The following is an 18652-nucleotide window of genomic DNA, read 5'->3' as shown; positions in this document are numbered from 1 at the left end:
ATAAATGACCGATCTATTTCTCAACAATCAATCATATTGAAAGTTTCTTGTATATTTTTTAAGTCCAATGAGCTGTTCATAGCTTTATATATATTAAATATTAAATAAACTTGGGGGTGGTTGAAGCGAAGGCATTTCTTGCATTGCATATTAAGAGGTATGTATGGGCGTGTGAATACTATTTCGTATCCGATAAACACTTTTTCAGGGAGATTGGTAGAGTCAAATGTAAGCGTTATAAGTCCTGTAGGAACTGGATTTTGATCGATTAGTTTGGTCCATTTGTACACTTCAGAAACTTTTTGGGACTTTAGTTCGATTAGAATTTCTTCTTCTGTGATATTCCTAAGCAAATTACAATAAATAACTCCTTTGGTCTGGTTAAGGTTCTTGTGATCGTATGCTTCTACGTCTACTACACCAGTTTTTTTTATTTTTTAGTAGTTTTTCGTCTTGTTGTATGTTTTTTGTTTAAATTAGAATTGTACCTGCTCTTGTAATTTTACATTTTTCCACTTCACCTCCAGGGATGTATTGTCTTTACTTTTTATAACGATGAATTTATGTTCAGTTATTAAGTTTTTAGAAAAAAGTCTGTTTTTATCTGGTGGTAACATTTTGGTTTTGTGGGGCGAACCCTTTGCTTGTGGTTGCTGTGATCACGTGACTGTTTGTTGTTGTATTTTTATACCCTTGTAGAGGGTATTATAATTTCACTCAGATGTTTGCAACGCACGAAAGGAGACGTTTCCGACCACATAAAGTATATATATTCTTGATCAGCACCAATAGGCGAGTCTATCTAGCCATGTCCGTCTGTCCGTCTGTCTGTCTGTCCGTCTGTCCGCCTGTCCGTTTCTATGCGAACTAGTCTCTCAGTTTTAAAGCTATCGCGATGAAACTTTCCCGAAAGTCTTCTTTCCATTGCAGGTAGTACATATGTCGGAGAGAGCCGGATCGGACCACTTTATCTTAAGGCTCCCATAGGAATATTCAAACAAATTTAAGAAAATTCATTGTAACTTTGTAGGAAGTAGGCGTTTTGATTCTTGACTACTTAAAAACAAAATTTAAATAAATAGAAACGCTGAATCTGGAATCCCTGGAACTGCACCGAGTGAGCATTCTTTTATCTACAAGGGTATATAAGCTTCGGCTGGCCGAAGGCAGCTTCCTTTCTTGTTTTTTTTTAACTTTTTTTGGAGTCTCTTTTGTTTTCTTGTTTGTTTTTGCAAATTTTGCTGATAAGCACTGGTTGTTGGTAATATAGATCGCCGTAGCTGCACGTCTTTACTCAATAAGGTCTGGAGTGAAACTGTATCGGACTACAATATCTTATGACTCCCATAGAAATAATCAAAAAAATAATAGAAAAACATTGTAACTTTCTAGGAAGTAGGCGTTTTGTTTTTTGAAAATTTAAAAACAACATTTCAAATAGGCATACCTGCAGGGTATATAAACTTCGGCTGGCCGAAGTTAACTTCCTTTCCTGTTGTAGTGTAGATTTCGTTTTACACATTTTTAATATATATCTGCATGGTTCGCTAAGTAACGGGTAGAAAGTAAAGCTGTAACTGTTATGGTTCCTGAAAATGATGAAATATTAAACATATAGTACAAACATTTTGATTATGAAAAGCAAGTGTGTTATTTATTCGTTTATCTATTAACAGGTAGAAACTCATAAATTAGTTTTTCTGACAGTAAAGTACGTATTACTTCTAGAAATATTAGGGATAGTAAGTAAAACTTTTAACAGTTTTTCAAATGCCAAATATATTCAGTTAGTCCAGCAAATAAAATAATTATCTATCTCTTAAATTGCCGCACGCACGCACGCATACCTAAACTATAAACAGAACTGATATCTGAACCCTTACTGTGGGCTTTTTTCAGCCAGCTGATGAGCCAAAAATATGTATTTAGTTACGAATAACATAATTATTTTTTGGAGAAGGCAGATTGGGCCAGGTAACAGCTCAGCTTTCAGTTATGACGTGCGGGAGACCATATTATTGATATATCCTTCAAAACTCATGATAAACTATACTATTTATATATTTGTTTAGATTAAGTTGGGATTTAATACGTTATATTTAGTAAAGTAGTAATAGGGTAGTACATTTTTATTTAGTTTTAACATCAAAGAAGCAAAAGGCAAAGTAGCTATATTGGTTTCTCCCTAATAAAGTGGCTAGATAATTATTTGTTCGGGTGTTAACAACTTATTGACAAAGGTATAAATTCCTTTTTAAAGCTGTGTATTTGTATATTATTAATGCCACCTTAAATCATTAAGAAATGTAAATTAATGATATTTCTAGTAAAGAAGAGGAATTAAAAAAAAAATAGCTATTCATTACAAAATTTAAAACACTATCAGCGTCTAGAACCAACTTCCGCTTCCTAATTTCGAACTAAGCCCGCCAATGCCTTTGCCCAGTAAATTTCCCACACGGCCAGCAACCACGTTGGTAACAGCAGCAGCTTGAGCGGCAGCTACTTTTGGTTTTGGTAAGCCCCTTGGTATGTTAGAGGTAGTTTCGTCGCCAGTGTCTTCTTCCTCCCCTTCTCGAAGATCGTCGCAGGGTCTGAATAAGGGGAAATTTTAAAAAAATGTTACTTTAAAAGCACCAATCAACTTACTCATCTTCGCTAACGTCAGGCATTGTCAAGGCACATGTCGCTTCCTCAGTTGCCATCCGCTGTGCGACCGCCTGATATGCTTTAGAATTTAACTTATCTTCCAATACACCTTGTAATTCGAAGTCTGAATATATTTTCTAAATTCAAAGGAATAAGAAATAATTTATTTTAATTGTCTACAGTATGGGAAAAACTTTTTAGATTAAGGGGTTACACCACCCCTATATGTGACATTTTCTGGAAAACCATCTCTGATTCCAAAATTTCTTTGTTTGGCGACAAACTAATTAAATAAACAAGCTAACTCTTTTCATACCCGTTACTCGTAGAGTAAAAGGGTATATTGTTTTCGTGCAAAAGTATGTAACAGGGTGAAGGAAGCGTTTCCGACCCTATAAAGTATATATTTCTTGATCAGGGTCCGAGTTGATATAGCCATGTCCGTCTGTCTGTCCGTCTGTCCGTCTGTCCGTCCGTATGAACGCTGAGATCTCGGAAACTACAAAAGCTAGAAGGTTGAGATTTTCCCGACATATTATTGGGCTTCCTAAGCAACGCAAGTTTATTTCAGCCGAGCGCCACGCCCCCTCTAACGCCCACAGCCCACTAACAATTTTAAAATGTGTCTGGCGCCCACACCTTTAAAGATTTCCGAGAAGTATAAATGCAATTTTGTTGTGTATATTTATACCTATCGAAATGTAGAAGACATTTTTCAAATCGGACCATTCAATAAAAAGTTATACGCAATCAAAAAATGGTATATATCCATCTCCCTCGCACTCCCTTTAGCCGAGTGACGGGTATTAGATAGCCGGGACTCTAACCCGACTATAGCGTTCTCTCTTGTTAAATTTTTGATTTCGGACAAGGCGTTGCCCTGACCACCGCAAGGCACTTTAATTCGAAATATGTCGTAATAGGTAGTAGGCCTCTAACTCCGTTAATTTCTATTATATTAATTTAACTTAAAATGTAATTTAACAGTTTAAATTATATACTTTAAGAAACAAAAAAAAGAACATTAATATATTTCTTTAAAAAATATTTCAAATATGTAGTATGTGCGAAATCGCCGTTTGTCTTAGGCTTGAATTACCTTGATTATAAGAGAAATAGATGAAACTTGAGCATAGTGCAGAGCATGGTCCAAACGTTCCGACAGCCAATTGCATAGCATATTAATCTGCTGCGAGTACCACTGCTCAAAAAAATTTAAAGTCCATAAGTCGTCGCCAATCTTTCCTCGTACTTGATCCATATTATTTCGAAAGAAATTAACATATCCTTGTCCAAGATCTTTTCCTGAGCTCGAAACATTTGTAAAACTAAGAATCGAGCCTATTAAGCTACCTTCATCGTATCGTGCTAGTTTTGACAAAGTCGACTCTAGCACTGACATAAGTTTACCGCTAAGACCTTGTGTCATAGCTACATTCGCTTTGTCGATTTGGTCGTCAATTTTTGCATGAAATTTATACTATATAGAATAAAAATGTTAAATAGTTTACTGTATTTATCGTTAGATAAAATGAAATGACTTACCAAATCAATGCCGTCAATAGTAGTCAATTTAAAGCTTTGATTTTTAGCATCTAATATCACATTGACCATTGCGCACATTTCAGAAGGTAAAATATAATCAGTCGATATGAAGGCGATGTTTTTTTTCAGCCATGACTGAAAAGACGAATCAGTTCGTTGTATACATTGCTCTATCATATCGACGGCCATCATTTTAAGGCGCTGTTCTAAATGTTGTCGAAACTCTGCGTCAGGCCAGTGCAGGTCTCTTATGAAAGATTGTAGAGCATCTAGTTTCCAAAACAAATCTTCGGAGGTGGCACACCCGTTTCTAAGCATAAAAAACACCAAATTTATATAAATTAGATTTGTTGATAAAAACATCTGCTACAAGCTTAAAAGCTATATGAACATAAAATAATGCGGTTTATTAAAAAGCATTCTTCAACAAATAATTGGATCAATGGCTTGTATTGTGTCTATGCGCAGCACTTAACACAACGTAAAACACTGCTTCCATGGTACTATTTTTAGTTAATCAAATTATTTATTAGATTACCCCTTATTCAAAATAAATAAATTGGGTTTTACTAATATTATTTAGACCTATAGTGCAAATAGCCAATTTAAAAAGATAATGTATTTATAGGCATGCTAGCATTATTAGTCTTATTTTATATATTTAAAGTTAAATGATTTCATATTTAAAAAACCTTTTTTTGTGTCACTTTTTCTTACTTGACTTATATGTGTGTACATGGATACTTTCTTGTTATGCCTGTATTGCAAGATACCAGTTGGCTTTCATTAGTTGTTAACCTTTAAAATTGACTTTACAGGTATGCACATATAAAATAAATGCGTTTGTGGAAAATGATCATGGAAGAATTGTAATATGGCACATTTTCTGAAAAATCGATCATCTAACTTTTATAAGAGCAAACCGATTTCTTTGCGGGTTTCTGTGTAAAAACTTTCAAAATGTTAAAAAATTTAATTATTCAATAAGAAAATCTAAAAAAAGGGGTTTTCACTTTTCTACAATTTTTTTTTTAAAGCCTGTTCACCACATCAAATTTTGTTTGAATTAAAAAAGTATTAAACCTATCAATCTACCTATTTACTTCTAAGTGAATCTTACTATTTTATTTTTAAATATTATTACGGCAGGTTAAGGTTGTATAATTTCTTGTTTAATGCGCTATACCTCTCCCCCTCATAACTCCACCGCTTTAAAATATGTATACCCTGGCAGAGGATATTATAATTTAAGTCTAATTTAAGTTGGCTCGGTCGGGTCTGTGCTCACTCGAGACCCTTTCGTCACTCAATTTTCTCAAAACTTTTCCACTAAAAAAATTTTTTTTATTTTTTTTTTTTGTAGTCCTTTTTAGTGAATAAACTTTTGGGGAAAACATTATAAGCCAGGCTCTAGCCAGATTTAAGCTGTGAGAGTCGTGTACCATTTTGCACCAAAAAAGTTTTTGTCTACTTTTTTCAAAATTCCATTTAAAATTAATAACGTCCTTAAATTAACTTGGTAAGAGATTTAAAACATTAGTATATTAACTGTTAACTAATTAAAAAAAGAATCAGCTTAATGTGACAGTCAGAACAAAAGTTATTAATTTTTTTCCGAAACATCCCATTTTGTGTAAGTTGAGACACTTTGAGCGTGTAAGTTGAGACACCCGTTTTTCATAAAAAAAGGCCTGAGGCCAACAGAGGTCGCTTTCTGCCTAGTACATTTCTTTGATATTAGGGGAAAAGTGAATGTTCAAAGAGCCTTTTGATTTTGATTGTTATTTGGTCTAAGTTCTTAAAAAATGGAAGGGAAATGATTTAGGACGAGCTAAAATTGATTAAATTAACATAAATAAATAGTTCCTTATAGTTTGGAGTACTTTTTGTGTGAGTATTATTGACTTTAAAAAGTGTCTCAACCTACAGACCTCTTTTTCAAATTGTCATTTTTTGGCACTTTTCAAAAAAAATTATTTTTTAGTTTTCCCAAGGGAAAAAATTTTTTTTTTTGCTTTATTTTACAGCTAAAAGACTAAGCTTTTGATCGGTACCTAACGCGTGAAGTTTCAAAAGCGAATGTCCAAATGGGAGACTAAAAACAAAAGGTGTCTCAACCTACAGACCTCTCCCCTATATATGTACACTAGGGCGGGTCGATTTGTATGGAGCCGAAAAAAGTGATGAATAGTATAGGGGGAACGTAATCTTTAAAGGATTCTAAGCCCTTTTGGCGAACATACTTATGGTCTAAAATGATTTTTATACCCTTGCAGAGGGTATTATGATTTCAGTCAGAAGTTTGCAACGCAGTGAAGGAGACGTTTCCGACCCCATAAAGTATATATATTCTTGATCAGCATCACAAGACGAGTCGATCTAGCCATGCTCGTCTGTCCGTCTGTCCGTCCGTCTGTCCGTCTGTCTGTTTCTACGCAAACTAGTCTCTCAGTTTTTGAGCTATCGGGACGAAACTTTCGCAAAAGTCTTCTTTCTATTGCAGGTAGTATATATGTCGGAGCCGACCAGATCGGACAACTATATCTCATAGCTCCCATAGGAAGAATAGGAAAAAAAAACTTTAAAAAATTCTAGCTTCGGTGTTTTTTGAAATATATATATATATTCAGAAATATATTTCTGAATTTCGAATTAATTATTTAAAAAATCGGACTACTATATCATATAGCTGCCATAGGAACGATCGGAAAATTAATGGAAAAGTAATAGGAAATAAATTCTAGCTTCTTTGGTTTTTATTGTATTTTCTTCTACTCTAGGATATGACTCTTTTTAAATATTTCCGAATTTCAATTTTAATTTGATCAAAATCGGACGACTATATCATATAGCTGCCATAGAAACGATCGGAAAATTAATGAGAAATATTAGAAAATTGAACATTTTTGCGATTTGTTAATTAATAGGAATGATCTGCAAGGGTATATAAGCTTCGGCTGGCCGAAGCTAGCTTCCTTTCTTGTTATATATACGATTTTTGGGGTCTCAAATCGACCCACCCTAATGTGCACTGTTCCTATTTTGTCAAAATAAGACGAATTTAAAATTCCAGAAATCAGAGTAATTTGGTATTATAGGGAACCAGTCCCCACAACCGTGTAAAAATTATCCTCGATGGACAGCGATTTTCCTAGAACTATTATCACCATAGATGACCACATGTGTATTTTTATTGTGATAATCAGAAGAAACCGCGGTTCAGGGAGGATTATATATTTTAACCTTTACTTAAGTCTATTTACGTCACCCTAAACCAAAAATCAAGATTGAATTTGTTTTTCTCAGCGAAACGAAAATCCTTATTCAGCAACAACGACGTATTTAATACAAGTTTAGAATGCAATACAAATTTACCAAAACAATAAGCGCAGCTTAAGAAGTTAAATATGCCACGTCTTGCTGAATAACAAGCTAGAATATAATTTCTTACCAACGTTTCTAGTACAATATGAAATATGTACTGCGTTGAAGAGTTCAAAACATAATTATAAAAAGATGTAAAAAAATATCACAGAAATTTCTAAGTAGCAATCAAGAATATAAATCAGAGCATCTAAAAAAAAGTTGACTATTTCTAGCTGTCTCAAAATAACTATCACTTTGGGACCCTTTGAGCAAATAGTCACATAGAAACTGTTTATTTCGTTTAAAAGGTTTTCGGTCTTTGCTCAACCAGTAAGCGATTTTTTTGTTTCAAAACGGTTTCGGTTGATCAAAGACCGTTTGAACTGAACGGAGAACTAAAACGGTCTTTTCACTTTTTATACCTATGTGTTTAAACACAGAATATATTCTATACACCAAAAATTTTATTTGTTTTTTCCAAATATTTTAAACCTAATTACATTTTTATACCCTTGCAGAGGGTATTATGATTTCAGTCAGAAGTTTGCAACGCAGTGAAGGAGACGTTGCCGACCCCATAAAGTATATATATTCTTGATCAGCATCACTAGACGAGTCGATCTAGCCATGTCCGTCTGTCCTTCTGTCCGTCTGTCCGTTTCTATGCGAACTAGTCCCTCGGTTTTAAAGCTATCGCAAGAAACTTTCCCAAAAATCTTCTTTCTATTGCAGGTAGTACATATGTCGGAACGAGCCGGATCGGACCACTATATCTTATGGCTCCCATAGGAATAATCAAAAAATTGTTAGAAAAACCATTGTAACTTTGTAGAAAGTAGGCGTTTTGATTTTAGACAATGTAAAAACAACATTTTAAGTAGGCATATCTGCAAGGGTATATAACCTAACTTCGGCCAGCCGAAGTTAACTTCCTTTCTTGTTTTAAATTGAACTACTATAAACCTTTTGATAAAGGCGATAAAATTCAACATATTTTTTATTTTTCTCTCTCTTTGCTGATGATTTTGGGTGATATTTCGGCGCTAAAATAGCGCCAAAAAGGCGCCGAACTTGGTGATGAATTAAGCGCTGAAAAATGATAATAAACGGGTGCTAAGAAAGCGCTAGTTTCTGGCAGTGATGAGCCCCTAGGACATGCCCATGTTAAAATCAGCGCTATTTTTCAAACGAATTCACTAGTGATTTAGCGCTTAGTGCTCAAGTGATTCACTGCTAAAAAAGCGCTGAATGGAACTGCAGGGTTACTGTATTCCTTCTAGAACAGCGGTCGGCAGCGTCCTATTAAGTGAGCATAGGGTTTTGTTCTGCCCAGCCAACGTATGTGTGTGCCGACCGCTGTTCTAGAACATTCTTGAATATTCTTAGAGTACGTTGCTGTTGTTGTAGAGCTTGCTCTCTCTCTTACGATCTCACCACACTCACTCTCTCAGAGAGTCGGGGGTTGGTGCGTGTCGTGAGCTGAGAGCGAGTTCAGTTGAATGCCGGCAGTGATCCTGACCAGATAAAATACTGTGTGGTGTTTCATTAATAGGGACAGATATCATACCCCTACAAAATCAGAAGTGGGCCGATCACGAGCCAAACAAATTAAAAACTACAAGTTTAAAAATTAAGAAAGTGAAAATTTTATAAAACAAAATGGATTTGAACAAAGTATCGATAAAACAATTCAAAAGATGGTTAAATGTTCAACGACTGGTACAAAACAGGAGTTGATTTTACATTTAAACAAATTACCGAGCAAAAAGCGCAATAAGTTGGATGAAATGAAGGAGAACCGAGACGGCGAAAGAAATAACGGAGAAGACGGCGGCAACAAGAAATTCCAAGAACGAGACGGCAACAGAAGGAACGGCAAGGACGGCGGCATAAAATATTTAGGCGAAGAAGATGGCGACAAAAGCAACGACGAAGACGGCGGCATGGAGGATTACAAAGATGGAGAAAAAGAAAGCGAAGCTGGCGAAGAGAATGAAGAAGTTATGGTCAGCACTGTCAGAATGAGAGGCATCATTGGCGAGGAAACAAGAGACGAAAGAAGCGACGAAGAAGACAGCGAACAGAACGAAGGTGGTGGCAGAAATCGAAACTTTGCAGAAGTGAACAAGCAGAACCAAGCTGGAGAGAAAGAAAAAATGGAGGACAAATTTAATCAAAGTATAGACATTTCTTTGGGAATGGCTAGTAGCCATTGGCTAGCCAAGTTTTGTGTGAGTTTGCGGGCGAATCATGTGGTCGCAAATGGATCACTCAGATGTATAATATTGCAAGCATCTACGGTATAACCGGAAACTATATAAAATTGTTGATGGCTAGCAAAATTAAAGGCAAAGCTAATGTTTGGTTGCACGCAAATTCTGAGCGTGTTTTGTTACCATTGGAGGAATTGACGGCCGAGCTGATCTCAATGTTTGGCGAAGAATCATCGAAGCTGGAGATAAAGCCCAAATTTGAGCATCGCAAGTGGAGTGCAGGCGAGACGTTTGGGAGTTATGTTGACGACAAGATAATGCTTGCTCAGGGCATTAATATTAATGCAGATGAAATGTTGAGCTGCATTTTCGAAGGTATTACAAATCAAGGGCTGCGCAATCTGGCGCACATTCAATGCTTTGTGGATGTTGGGCACATAAAGCGAGCATTTGCGGATGTTAGCTTGCCGAAATCTGTTGGAAAACCGATGACATCAATGGACTTCAAGGAAAAGAAGGAGACACGATGTTTCAATTGCAATGCCAAAGGGCATTGGGCGAACGAGTGCTTGAAGAACAAATATAATAACGAAGGCAATAATAATTATGTAAGATACTTTGAAATTAATTTTATGAACGATTTTAATACCAGGTTAACTACAGAATGTCTCATAGATAGAGGGAGCCCGATTTCTTTTATTAAAATATCTAAAGTACCAGAAAATGTTTGCAAATTACCAGTTTTAAGTTTATATCATGGATTAAATAAGAGTTACTTAAAAACTTATGGAAAATATTATGCTATATTATGAAGAATTTAAATAAAATTCATTTTAATTTAGTTATTGTGGCAAACAAATCTATGAGTCATGATGTAGTCCTTGGAAAAGATTTTATGGAAGCATGTAATATTAATTTAAGCCTCGACACTTTGAAAATGGTTACGGTTGAGAACATTGAAATCCCTCCAAATGTTAGTGATTTGTTAGAAATGTTAGATAATGAAATGGCAGATGATTAGAAAAGTTTGTGGTAAAGATACAGATAAAGAAATAGTTAGGAATAGCAATGAAATAGATCTAGTGGCAAGGAAATTTTGTTTAATATTAATATTACAGATGAAAGTCCAGATTACAAAATTGGCAATGAAGTGAATTATAATGTTAGGCGTCATTTTATTAAAATGGTAGAAAGCTGTTATGACAACAGTCCAAAGGAGCCCGAAGTTAGATGTGAAATAAAATTAAGATTAGAGGATTCTAAACCTTTCAGTTGTTCGCCCAGACGTTTAGCTTATACAGAAAAAGAAAAGTTGCAGGTTATATTAGATGAATACTTAAACGAGGGAATTATAGGACCAAGTCAATCGGAGTACGCATCTCCAATAGTTTTAGTAAAAAAGAAAACAGGCGACTTACGACTATGTGTGGATTATCGAAAACTTAATAAGACAATGGTTAAAGATAACTATCCTTTAACACTTCAAGTTAACTAATCCTTTAATCCTATACCTTTAATCGACGATTTGTTAGACACTTTAGTAAATAAAACAATATTTTTGAAATTAGATTTAAAACATGGCTACTTTCATGTATTTGTGGATAAGGACTCAATAAAATATACTTCATTTTTGACGCCATTAGGACAATTTGAATTTATGCGGATGCCAATGGGGCTTAGAAACGCTCCTCGGGTGTTTCAGCGATTTATTAATACAATTTTTGCAGACATGATAAGGGAGGGTAAAGTAGTAATATATATGGACGATATGATGATCGGTAGTAAAGAGATACAGAAATATTTAAATGTTCTTAGGGAAGTTTTTGATCGTTTAGCAAGAAACAAACTAGAATTGAGAATGGACAAGTGTGAGTTTTTACAAGCAAGTGGACAATATTTAGGATTTTTAGTAACCAGCAAAGGAATACAAGCTAATGACAAAGGAATAGAAGCTGTTAGAGATTTCCCTGTTCCAGATAAAGTACATGGTGTTAGAAGCTTTTTAGCTTTATGTTCGTATTTTAGGAGATTTATTAAGAATTTTTCGATGATCGCAAAGCCATTATATGACCTGTTAAAGAAAGATAAAGAGTTTGCAATTGAAGAAAGGGAACTACAATGTTCTGAGATGCTTAAGAAAATGTTAGTTGAAGCGCCAGTGTTAGGATTATATTATTACAAAGACGAGATAGAATTGCATAGAGATGCAAGCGCACAAGGTTTTGGAGTGGTCTTACTAAAAAGGAAAGAGGATAAAAAGTTGCACCCTATTTTTTATTTTTCAAAGGCCACAACAAAAGACGAGGGAAAGTATCACAGTTTTGAACTTGAAACGTTAGCAATCATTTATGCTCTACGAAGATTTAGAATTTATGTGCAGGGTAGACGATTTAGAATAGTTACTGTTTGTAACTCACTGACGTTAACATTAAATAGGATTGAGTTGAACCCTCGTATTGCACGATGGGAATTAGAATTGCTCGAGTATGACTTTGAGTTAGGTCATAAATCGGGAAAACTTATGCAGCACGTAGACGCCTTAAGTAGGAATACGAATATACTGGTAGTAGAAACGAATAGTTTTAAAGACAATTTAATTATTTGTCAAGCGAAAGATGAGAAGTTAAAAGATGTTAGGAAAAAGTTAGAAAAAGAGGAAGATAAAATGTTTGAGATGAGGAATAAAGTTATTTTTAGAAAATCAAATGATGGAAAATTGTTATTCTGTGTTTCAGGAGAAATGGAGGACAAGATATTATACAAATATCACAATGAATTAGGTCATTTAGGACGAGATAAGGTTATGGATGCTATTGTTAGAACGTATTGGTTTCCAAATATGAAAGAAAAAGTTGTTAGGCATATTGACAATTGTTTGTGATGTGTGGCATATTCGCCGAAGTCAGGAATAGGGGAAGGAATGTTGCACAGCATACCAAAAGGAAATGTGCCATTCGAAATTATACATATCGACCATTACGGACCGGTTGATAATGGAAGATTATAGCATTTGTTTGTTGTGATAGACGGTTTTACTAAATATGTTAGGCTATATGCAACAAAGACGACGAACACAAAAGAAGTCCTTATGGCAATGAAAGATTATTTTAGGTCGTATAGCAGGCCAACATGTATCGGTTAGGACAGAGGAAGCTGTTTTACATCGGAAGATTTTGGAAGATTTGTCGAAGATTTGTCAGGAAAAATGGGCAGGTGGAAAGCATTAATCGAATAATAGGGCCAGTAATAGCTAAATTAGCAGATCCGGAAAAAGGACTGCATTTGGATACAGTTGTTGAGGACGTTGAATTTTCATTTTTCAATACAAAGCAAAGAAGCATTCGAACAGAAAGGAAAAGTTATTGATGAATTGAGGCAAAAGTTAGAAGAATTAGATAATGTTAGTGATGTTAGAGATTTAGACAAAATTAGGAAAAATGGAGTGGAATCGCAAATCAAATTACAAAATGACAACGGAAGAAGATATAATGAAAAAAGAGCCAATAATAGCTAAATTAGCAGATCCGGAAAAAGGACTGCATTGGGATACAGTTGTTGAGGACGTTGAATTTTCATTGAACAATACAAAGCAAAGAATCATTGCACAAATGCCGAGTAAAATGTTGTTTGGAATCGAACAGAAAGGAAAAGTTATTGATGAATTGAGGCAAAAGTTAGAAGAATTAGATAATGTTAGTGAGGTTAGAGATTTTAGAGATTTTAGAGATTTAGACAAAATTAGGAAAAATGGAGTGGATTCGCAAATCAAATTACAAAATGACAACGAAAGAAGATATAATGAAAAAAGGAAAGATAGTTTAGAATACAAAGTTGGAGATTATATTATGGTGAATAATTTTGATAATGCAGTAGGAGTCGCAAGGAAGCTAATACCCAAACACAAAGGTCCTTATGTGATAGATAAAGTTTTGAGAAATGATAGGTATGTAATAAAAGATGTGGAAGGTTTTCAATTGTCGCGTTGCTCTTATCAAGGAGTCTGGAGTAGTCAAAATATTAAGCATTGGATTGGTAAACGAAAATAGCTGTAAATATATCCAAAGAATTGTAAATGTAAAGACTGATAGTATCCCTGCAGGAAACGGAATCAGTTTTTGACTATTAAAATACTAGTTGGGTCAAGAAGGTTAACTAGTTCAAGTTATGTCCATTTCCTTGTAACGAAGTGGTCCATTTTTCATATGCTTGTCGTCGGAAACAACTAGTCCATTTGCTACTAGTTTTGCACTAGTGACTGTTAAACAATTTATGGTTACAGCAACAATTTATGGTTAAACTACACTAAAAAAAATATTTTCACAAAAAAACTAAAAATTAGTCTCTAAACCATCAAGTGATTGGATTTATAATTTAATTTAGTATCCAATCAATAGGCGCGGTCCTTAGAGATTTTCTGATAATTATTATGTAATCAAATACAGTAATTGATAATTAAATGGAATTAAAACAAACTTACTTTTTTTGAGGCAAGTCGCCCTCTCTAGGACTTGAACCCGGGACCTTTGGATTTGCACGCATCACTTTTTGTAATGCCCTAACAAGGTTTATGAATTTTAGTGTGACATAATTCAAAAACAGTGATTTTTCACATATATATTGCCTCGGACAGATTAAACAAAGTTTAATATAAAACTAAAGCATCACCTAGCAAACAAAAAACAAAAAAAAAAGGTACAGAGACTGGGGATTGAACCGGGGACCTCGAGTGTTTGATTTGTTTATTGTTAAATTTCCCAAGACATTTACACTCTAGGCTATATTTTTGGATCATATGTGTTTTATTTGCAACTAGTTAAATTCCAGTTGCCTTTTAACTAGACCCTGAAATGTATTTGTTCTACCAGTTAAATTTTTTTAAAGTTTTTTTTTGTCAGAAAGGTACTAGTCCGAGACAAGTTTATTTTTTACTAGTTTTGTATTAATCATTTTTTGGACTAGCACAAATTTTCTAGACCCTGTGTAGTCCAAATGCATTCAGACAAATTCCGGTTGCTTTAAATTAGTTATTTAACTAGTTGTTTTTCAGACTAGTTCGCATTTTTCCTGCAGGGATGTAAGATAATGTTAGATGAAATCAATTGTAAATTAAACCAAGATCAGGAGATCTTGAAATGTCAGGATGGCCGAATTGTAGCAGGATGGCTACGTAGTAGTATGTATGAATGTATAAGTTACTGTATTCCTTCTAGAACATTCTTGAATTTTCTTAGAGTACGTTGTTGTTGTTGTAGAGCTTGCTCTCTCTCTTACGATCTCACCACACTCACTCTCTCAGAGAGTCGGGGGTTGGTGCGTGTCGTGAGCTGAGAGCGAGTTCAGTTGAATGCCAGCAGTAATCCTGACCAGATAAAATCTTATAAAATAAAACTATTATAAAACGATAAACTATTTTGTGTAAACATATATTATACTGTGTGGTGTTTCATTAATAGGGACAGATAACATACCCCTACACTTCCTTTCTGCTTTAAATTTAATTTTTAAAAATAATTCCATTTATTACACAGGCCGACAGTGATTTTGGTGCAGCCCTATGGGCATTAAATTGTGTTAATATAGACGGATATAAGCATATCTGCATACTTAGTTTTCGCGTTTAACGGGTGGTACTTGTGCAATCGCGGGTTGAAAAAATAGCAACATTAATTGTTTTGATTTAAGATATCCTCGAGGGTCTGTGCTTAGTTGTAATAAAACCTATGCCAAAAAGTTGCTTAGTGCCCTTCTATATAATTGCATTTAAGTTTCCATCATAATTTGAGCCAATCAAAGCCTATGAGCCATCGAAGCATTTTGTTCACCTCTATTCCCAACCAACTTGATGCGGCGAACAGGCTTAAAAGAATACAAGAAAAAATTTGTGCCCTAAAATATTTGACCGGCATCTAGAGCACAGTGGTTTCCCCCATAGCACTATGGGCAAAAAATTCGAAAGTGAGGCATTTTTAAATTTTTTTGTTCTTCAGTATTACATAAATGACCTTCTGTGGTTATTTACAATACTTAAAGGAACCTAAAATCCATTTTCAAAGAATTTTATTTGGCGTTTTTCGCTATTTTTTCCCTTAAGAAATTCGAAAGTTTGAAATAGGGTCACACGTTTACAAAAAGGGACGAAAAACTTTGTAGTTTTCACACCTCGATTTCTTTGGTTATTGTAAGCCAACCAAAAAAGTTTAAATATGGATACAAAGAGTGAAGGATTGTTAAATAAATTATAAACACTGAATGTTTATTATATGTGCTTTTTGTCCATTTGTTTTATGAGTTGTCGCTTAGTTTTTAGATGACAAATAAGAAATGTATTTTTGCTTTCTGTGGAGTGTAAGATGTGAGTATAGGAGAGTATAGGCAAGGTAAAAATAGGAAGTTATAAACAAAACAATTGCTAATCGAACCCTATCAATACTTTTTGCACGTTTTTGCACGTTATACGTAAAACCTCCATGTTGTAGTTGCATTCGAGTTCTGTCACTACACATTGCTTAATGTTTGTATCGGCAACAACCGGCAACAAACCGCTGTGATGGAATTTGTTTTGCAAACTATGAACGGAATCGAATTAAACGATAGTCAGCACACAATAGTCAAAAAAAAATTAAGCAGATTGTTGCCTTTTTTAGTCGTAATTTGCCAAAATGTCATAGAATAATAGACCGATTCAAGGAAGAACATTTCCTGCGGCTTTCGTCGAACATGAAAATTTCATTTTTGGAAAAGGGCTTGCCAAGCGACAAACCTGGTCGCAAATGCCTAACTTCTAATGAGGCAGGACCACGATTAAAGCGTAAGATGGCATCTCAATCGGCGAAAGAAAAAGAAAATTCGATGCCATTAATTTGGCATGGTGCTTCTTTTTGGCAAAAAATATCAAACAAGAAGATACTTCAGTTTTGTTGCGAAAGGCGTTAAATATGAAATATTTATTAACAAATTCATTTTTTTTATATCCTTGCCTTTAAAAGTAAATATGCGGCGTTGGCGGTTGATGGAGACTTGGTCCAATTCAAAATTTAACAAAAACAGAAATTGTATTACAGTTACCAACACAAACAACATTTTCTTTAAATCCTTGCCTTCAAATGTATATCTGCGGCGTGGGCGTAGGATGAAGATGTGGTCCGATTCAAAAAGCAACAAAAACCGAAATTACATCTTAGCCTTAAAAGTATATAACAAAAATTTTAGATTTGTATCTTTAAAACTGGAGTTTATGCCTCAAGGACTGAATATTTGCCCATAGTGCATAGGCCAAAATTCAAAAAATCGATAGAACCCAAAATTGGCAAAGATTATGCAAATTTTCTCTAAAATGCTCAAGCTTTTTCGTGGCATACAAGATTTTTCTGGAAAACTTTCGGTACTTTCTAAAAATAGACCTAAAGTCGTGAGCACGTGTTTAGTTGCAAAGCAAAACTGCGCGCATCACTAACTTTAAAACTTTAAAAGCGTGTATTTCTTAAATTACGTGTCCAAATTAATATTCTGTGATATGGATTTTGAAGTTAAAGGTATTATTTTTAAGTTTCAATATTAATAAAAGTTAACTTGTGTTGTCCTTATTATGAAATTAATTCTTTACTTTCTAATGTGTTTAGCAGCTGTTGTATTCGTCTTTTTATGTTTACTTAAAGTTTTAACTGTGTTCCCCCAAGATTCCCCGATTCATTTTTTATTCAGTGTAATTGTTAATACCTGAAGGTATAAAAAAAGTTAAAGCTAGCTGCAGATACTTGCAGATGTGTCCATAATCAACAATCTACTAACAGCCTCTATTTTTGTCGTTAAGGTCAAATCAGCTGTTTATTGTGTTTTTCATTCGTGTTTCGTGCTTTTATTAGGTTTAAATTGTAATTTTTGTTTTCTTTTGCTATTATTGGATTTTTTGTTTGTTATTATTATTGGGTTTTTTTATTTTTCAAGTAATTTACAGGTAATAATCAAAACTAACGGATTAATATTTGTGGACGGACAAGAATCCGAAGGCATGGTTTCTTATCCGCTTAAATATGATTTAAATGCAATAATATTTTAAAAAAAAAATATTTGAAACTGAAAATAGCTACGTGTTTCAAACTTGGTCCGATATTTTGTATGGAAGCTATAGGACATAGTCGGGCGATATGTACAATTTTTTGTTGCTATAACACAGGCCGACAGTGTTTTTGGTGCAGCCCTATGGGCATTAAATTGTGTTAATATAGACGGGTATAAGCATATCTGCATACTTAGTTTTCGCGTTTAACGGGTGGTATTTGTGCAATCGCAGTTTGAAAAAAATAGCAACATTAATTGTTTTGATTTAAGATATCCTCGAGGGTCTGTGCTTAGTTGTAATAAAACCTATGCCAAAAAATTGCTTAGATGCCCTTCTAAATAATTGCATTTAAAGTTCCATCATAATTTGAGTCAATCAAAGCCTATGAGCCATTGAAGTAATTTGTTCACCTCTATTCCCAACCAACTTGATGCGGTGAACAGGCTTAAAAAAATACAAGGAAAAATATGTGCCCTAAAATATTTGACAGGCATCTAGAGGCGTCTTTCACCGAATTTTTAAGATAAATAAGACTATTATACGTCAAAGGATGGAATTTATAGAATTTTTTTCATAGGAACGAAAAAGGAACAAGTATTTTTGAGTAACTATTACGTAACGAGTTGGTCGTGACTTCACACAGTAGGTTTTTTAAACATAACAGTGGCGTAGCCTTAAAATTGTGGGGGAGATATTTAACAGGCATACTAACCCCTTGAAAATACAAATTTTCGATGTTCGGCGCCTACTGCTAAACAAATTGAAAGGCAAATTTCTACGAATGTGTCAGATATTTATGTAAAATGGAATTTCAAAATTC

At 34.4% G+C, this 18652-nt stretch overlaps 1 protein-coding gene across 7 annotated transcripts in view; it reads right to left on the bottom strand.

Annotated features, from left to right (window-relative positions):
* Positions 1-1626: 1626 nt before the first annotated feature.
* Cadps (calcium-dependent secretion activator 1) overlaps positions 1627-18652 on the bottom strand; it is a 126112-nt gene continuing 109086 nt past the window's right edge. For 6 of the 7 annotated variants that reach the window (XM_070218030.1, XM_070218032.1, XM_070218033.1 and 3 more), the window contains 4 exons: positions 4195-4504; positions 3749-4129; positions 2650-2786; positions 1627-2594 (listed from right to left, as the gene is read on the bottom strand). In XM_070218030.1, coding sequence (XP_070074131.1) covers positions 2390-2594; positions 2650-2786; positions 3749-4129; positions 4195-4504 — 1033 coding nt within the window. In that variant the 3' untranslated portion in view covers positions 1627-2389. Of the gene's footprint in view, positions 2595-2649; positions 2787-3748; positions 4130-4194; positions 4505-18652 lie in introns of those variants that run through there. The other variant, XR_011419543.1, reaches the window with a different exon arrangement.

Source organism: Drosophila takahashii, chromosome 4 (assembly GCF_030179915.1).
Source record: "Drosophila takahashii strain IR98-3 E-12201 chromosome 4, DtakHiC1v2, whole genome shotgun sequence".
In the NCBI taxonomy this organism is placed as follows: domain Eukaryota; kingdom Metazoa; phylum Arthropoda; class Insecta; order Diptera; family Drosophilidae; genus Drosophila; species Drosophila takahashii.
This window is presented reverse-complemented; position numbering and strand designations above follow the sequence as displayed.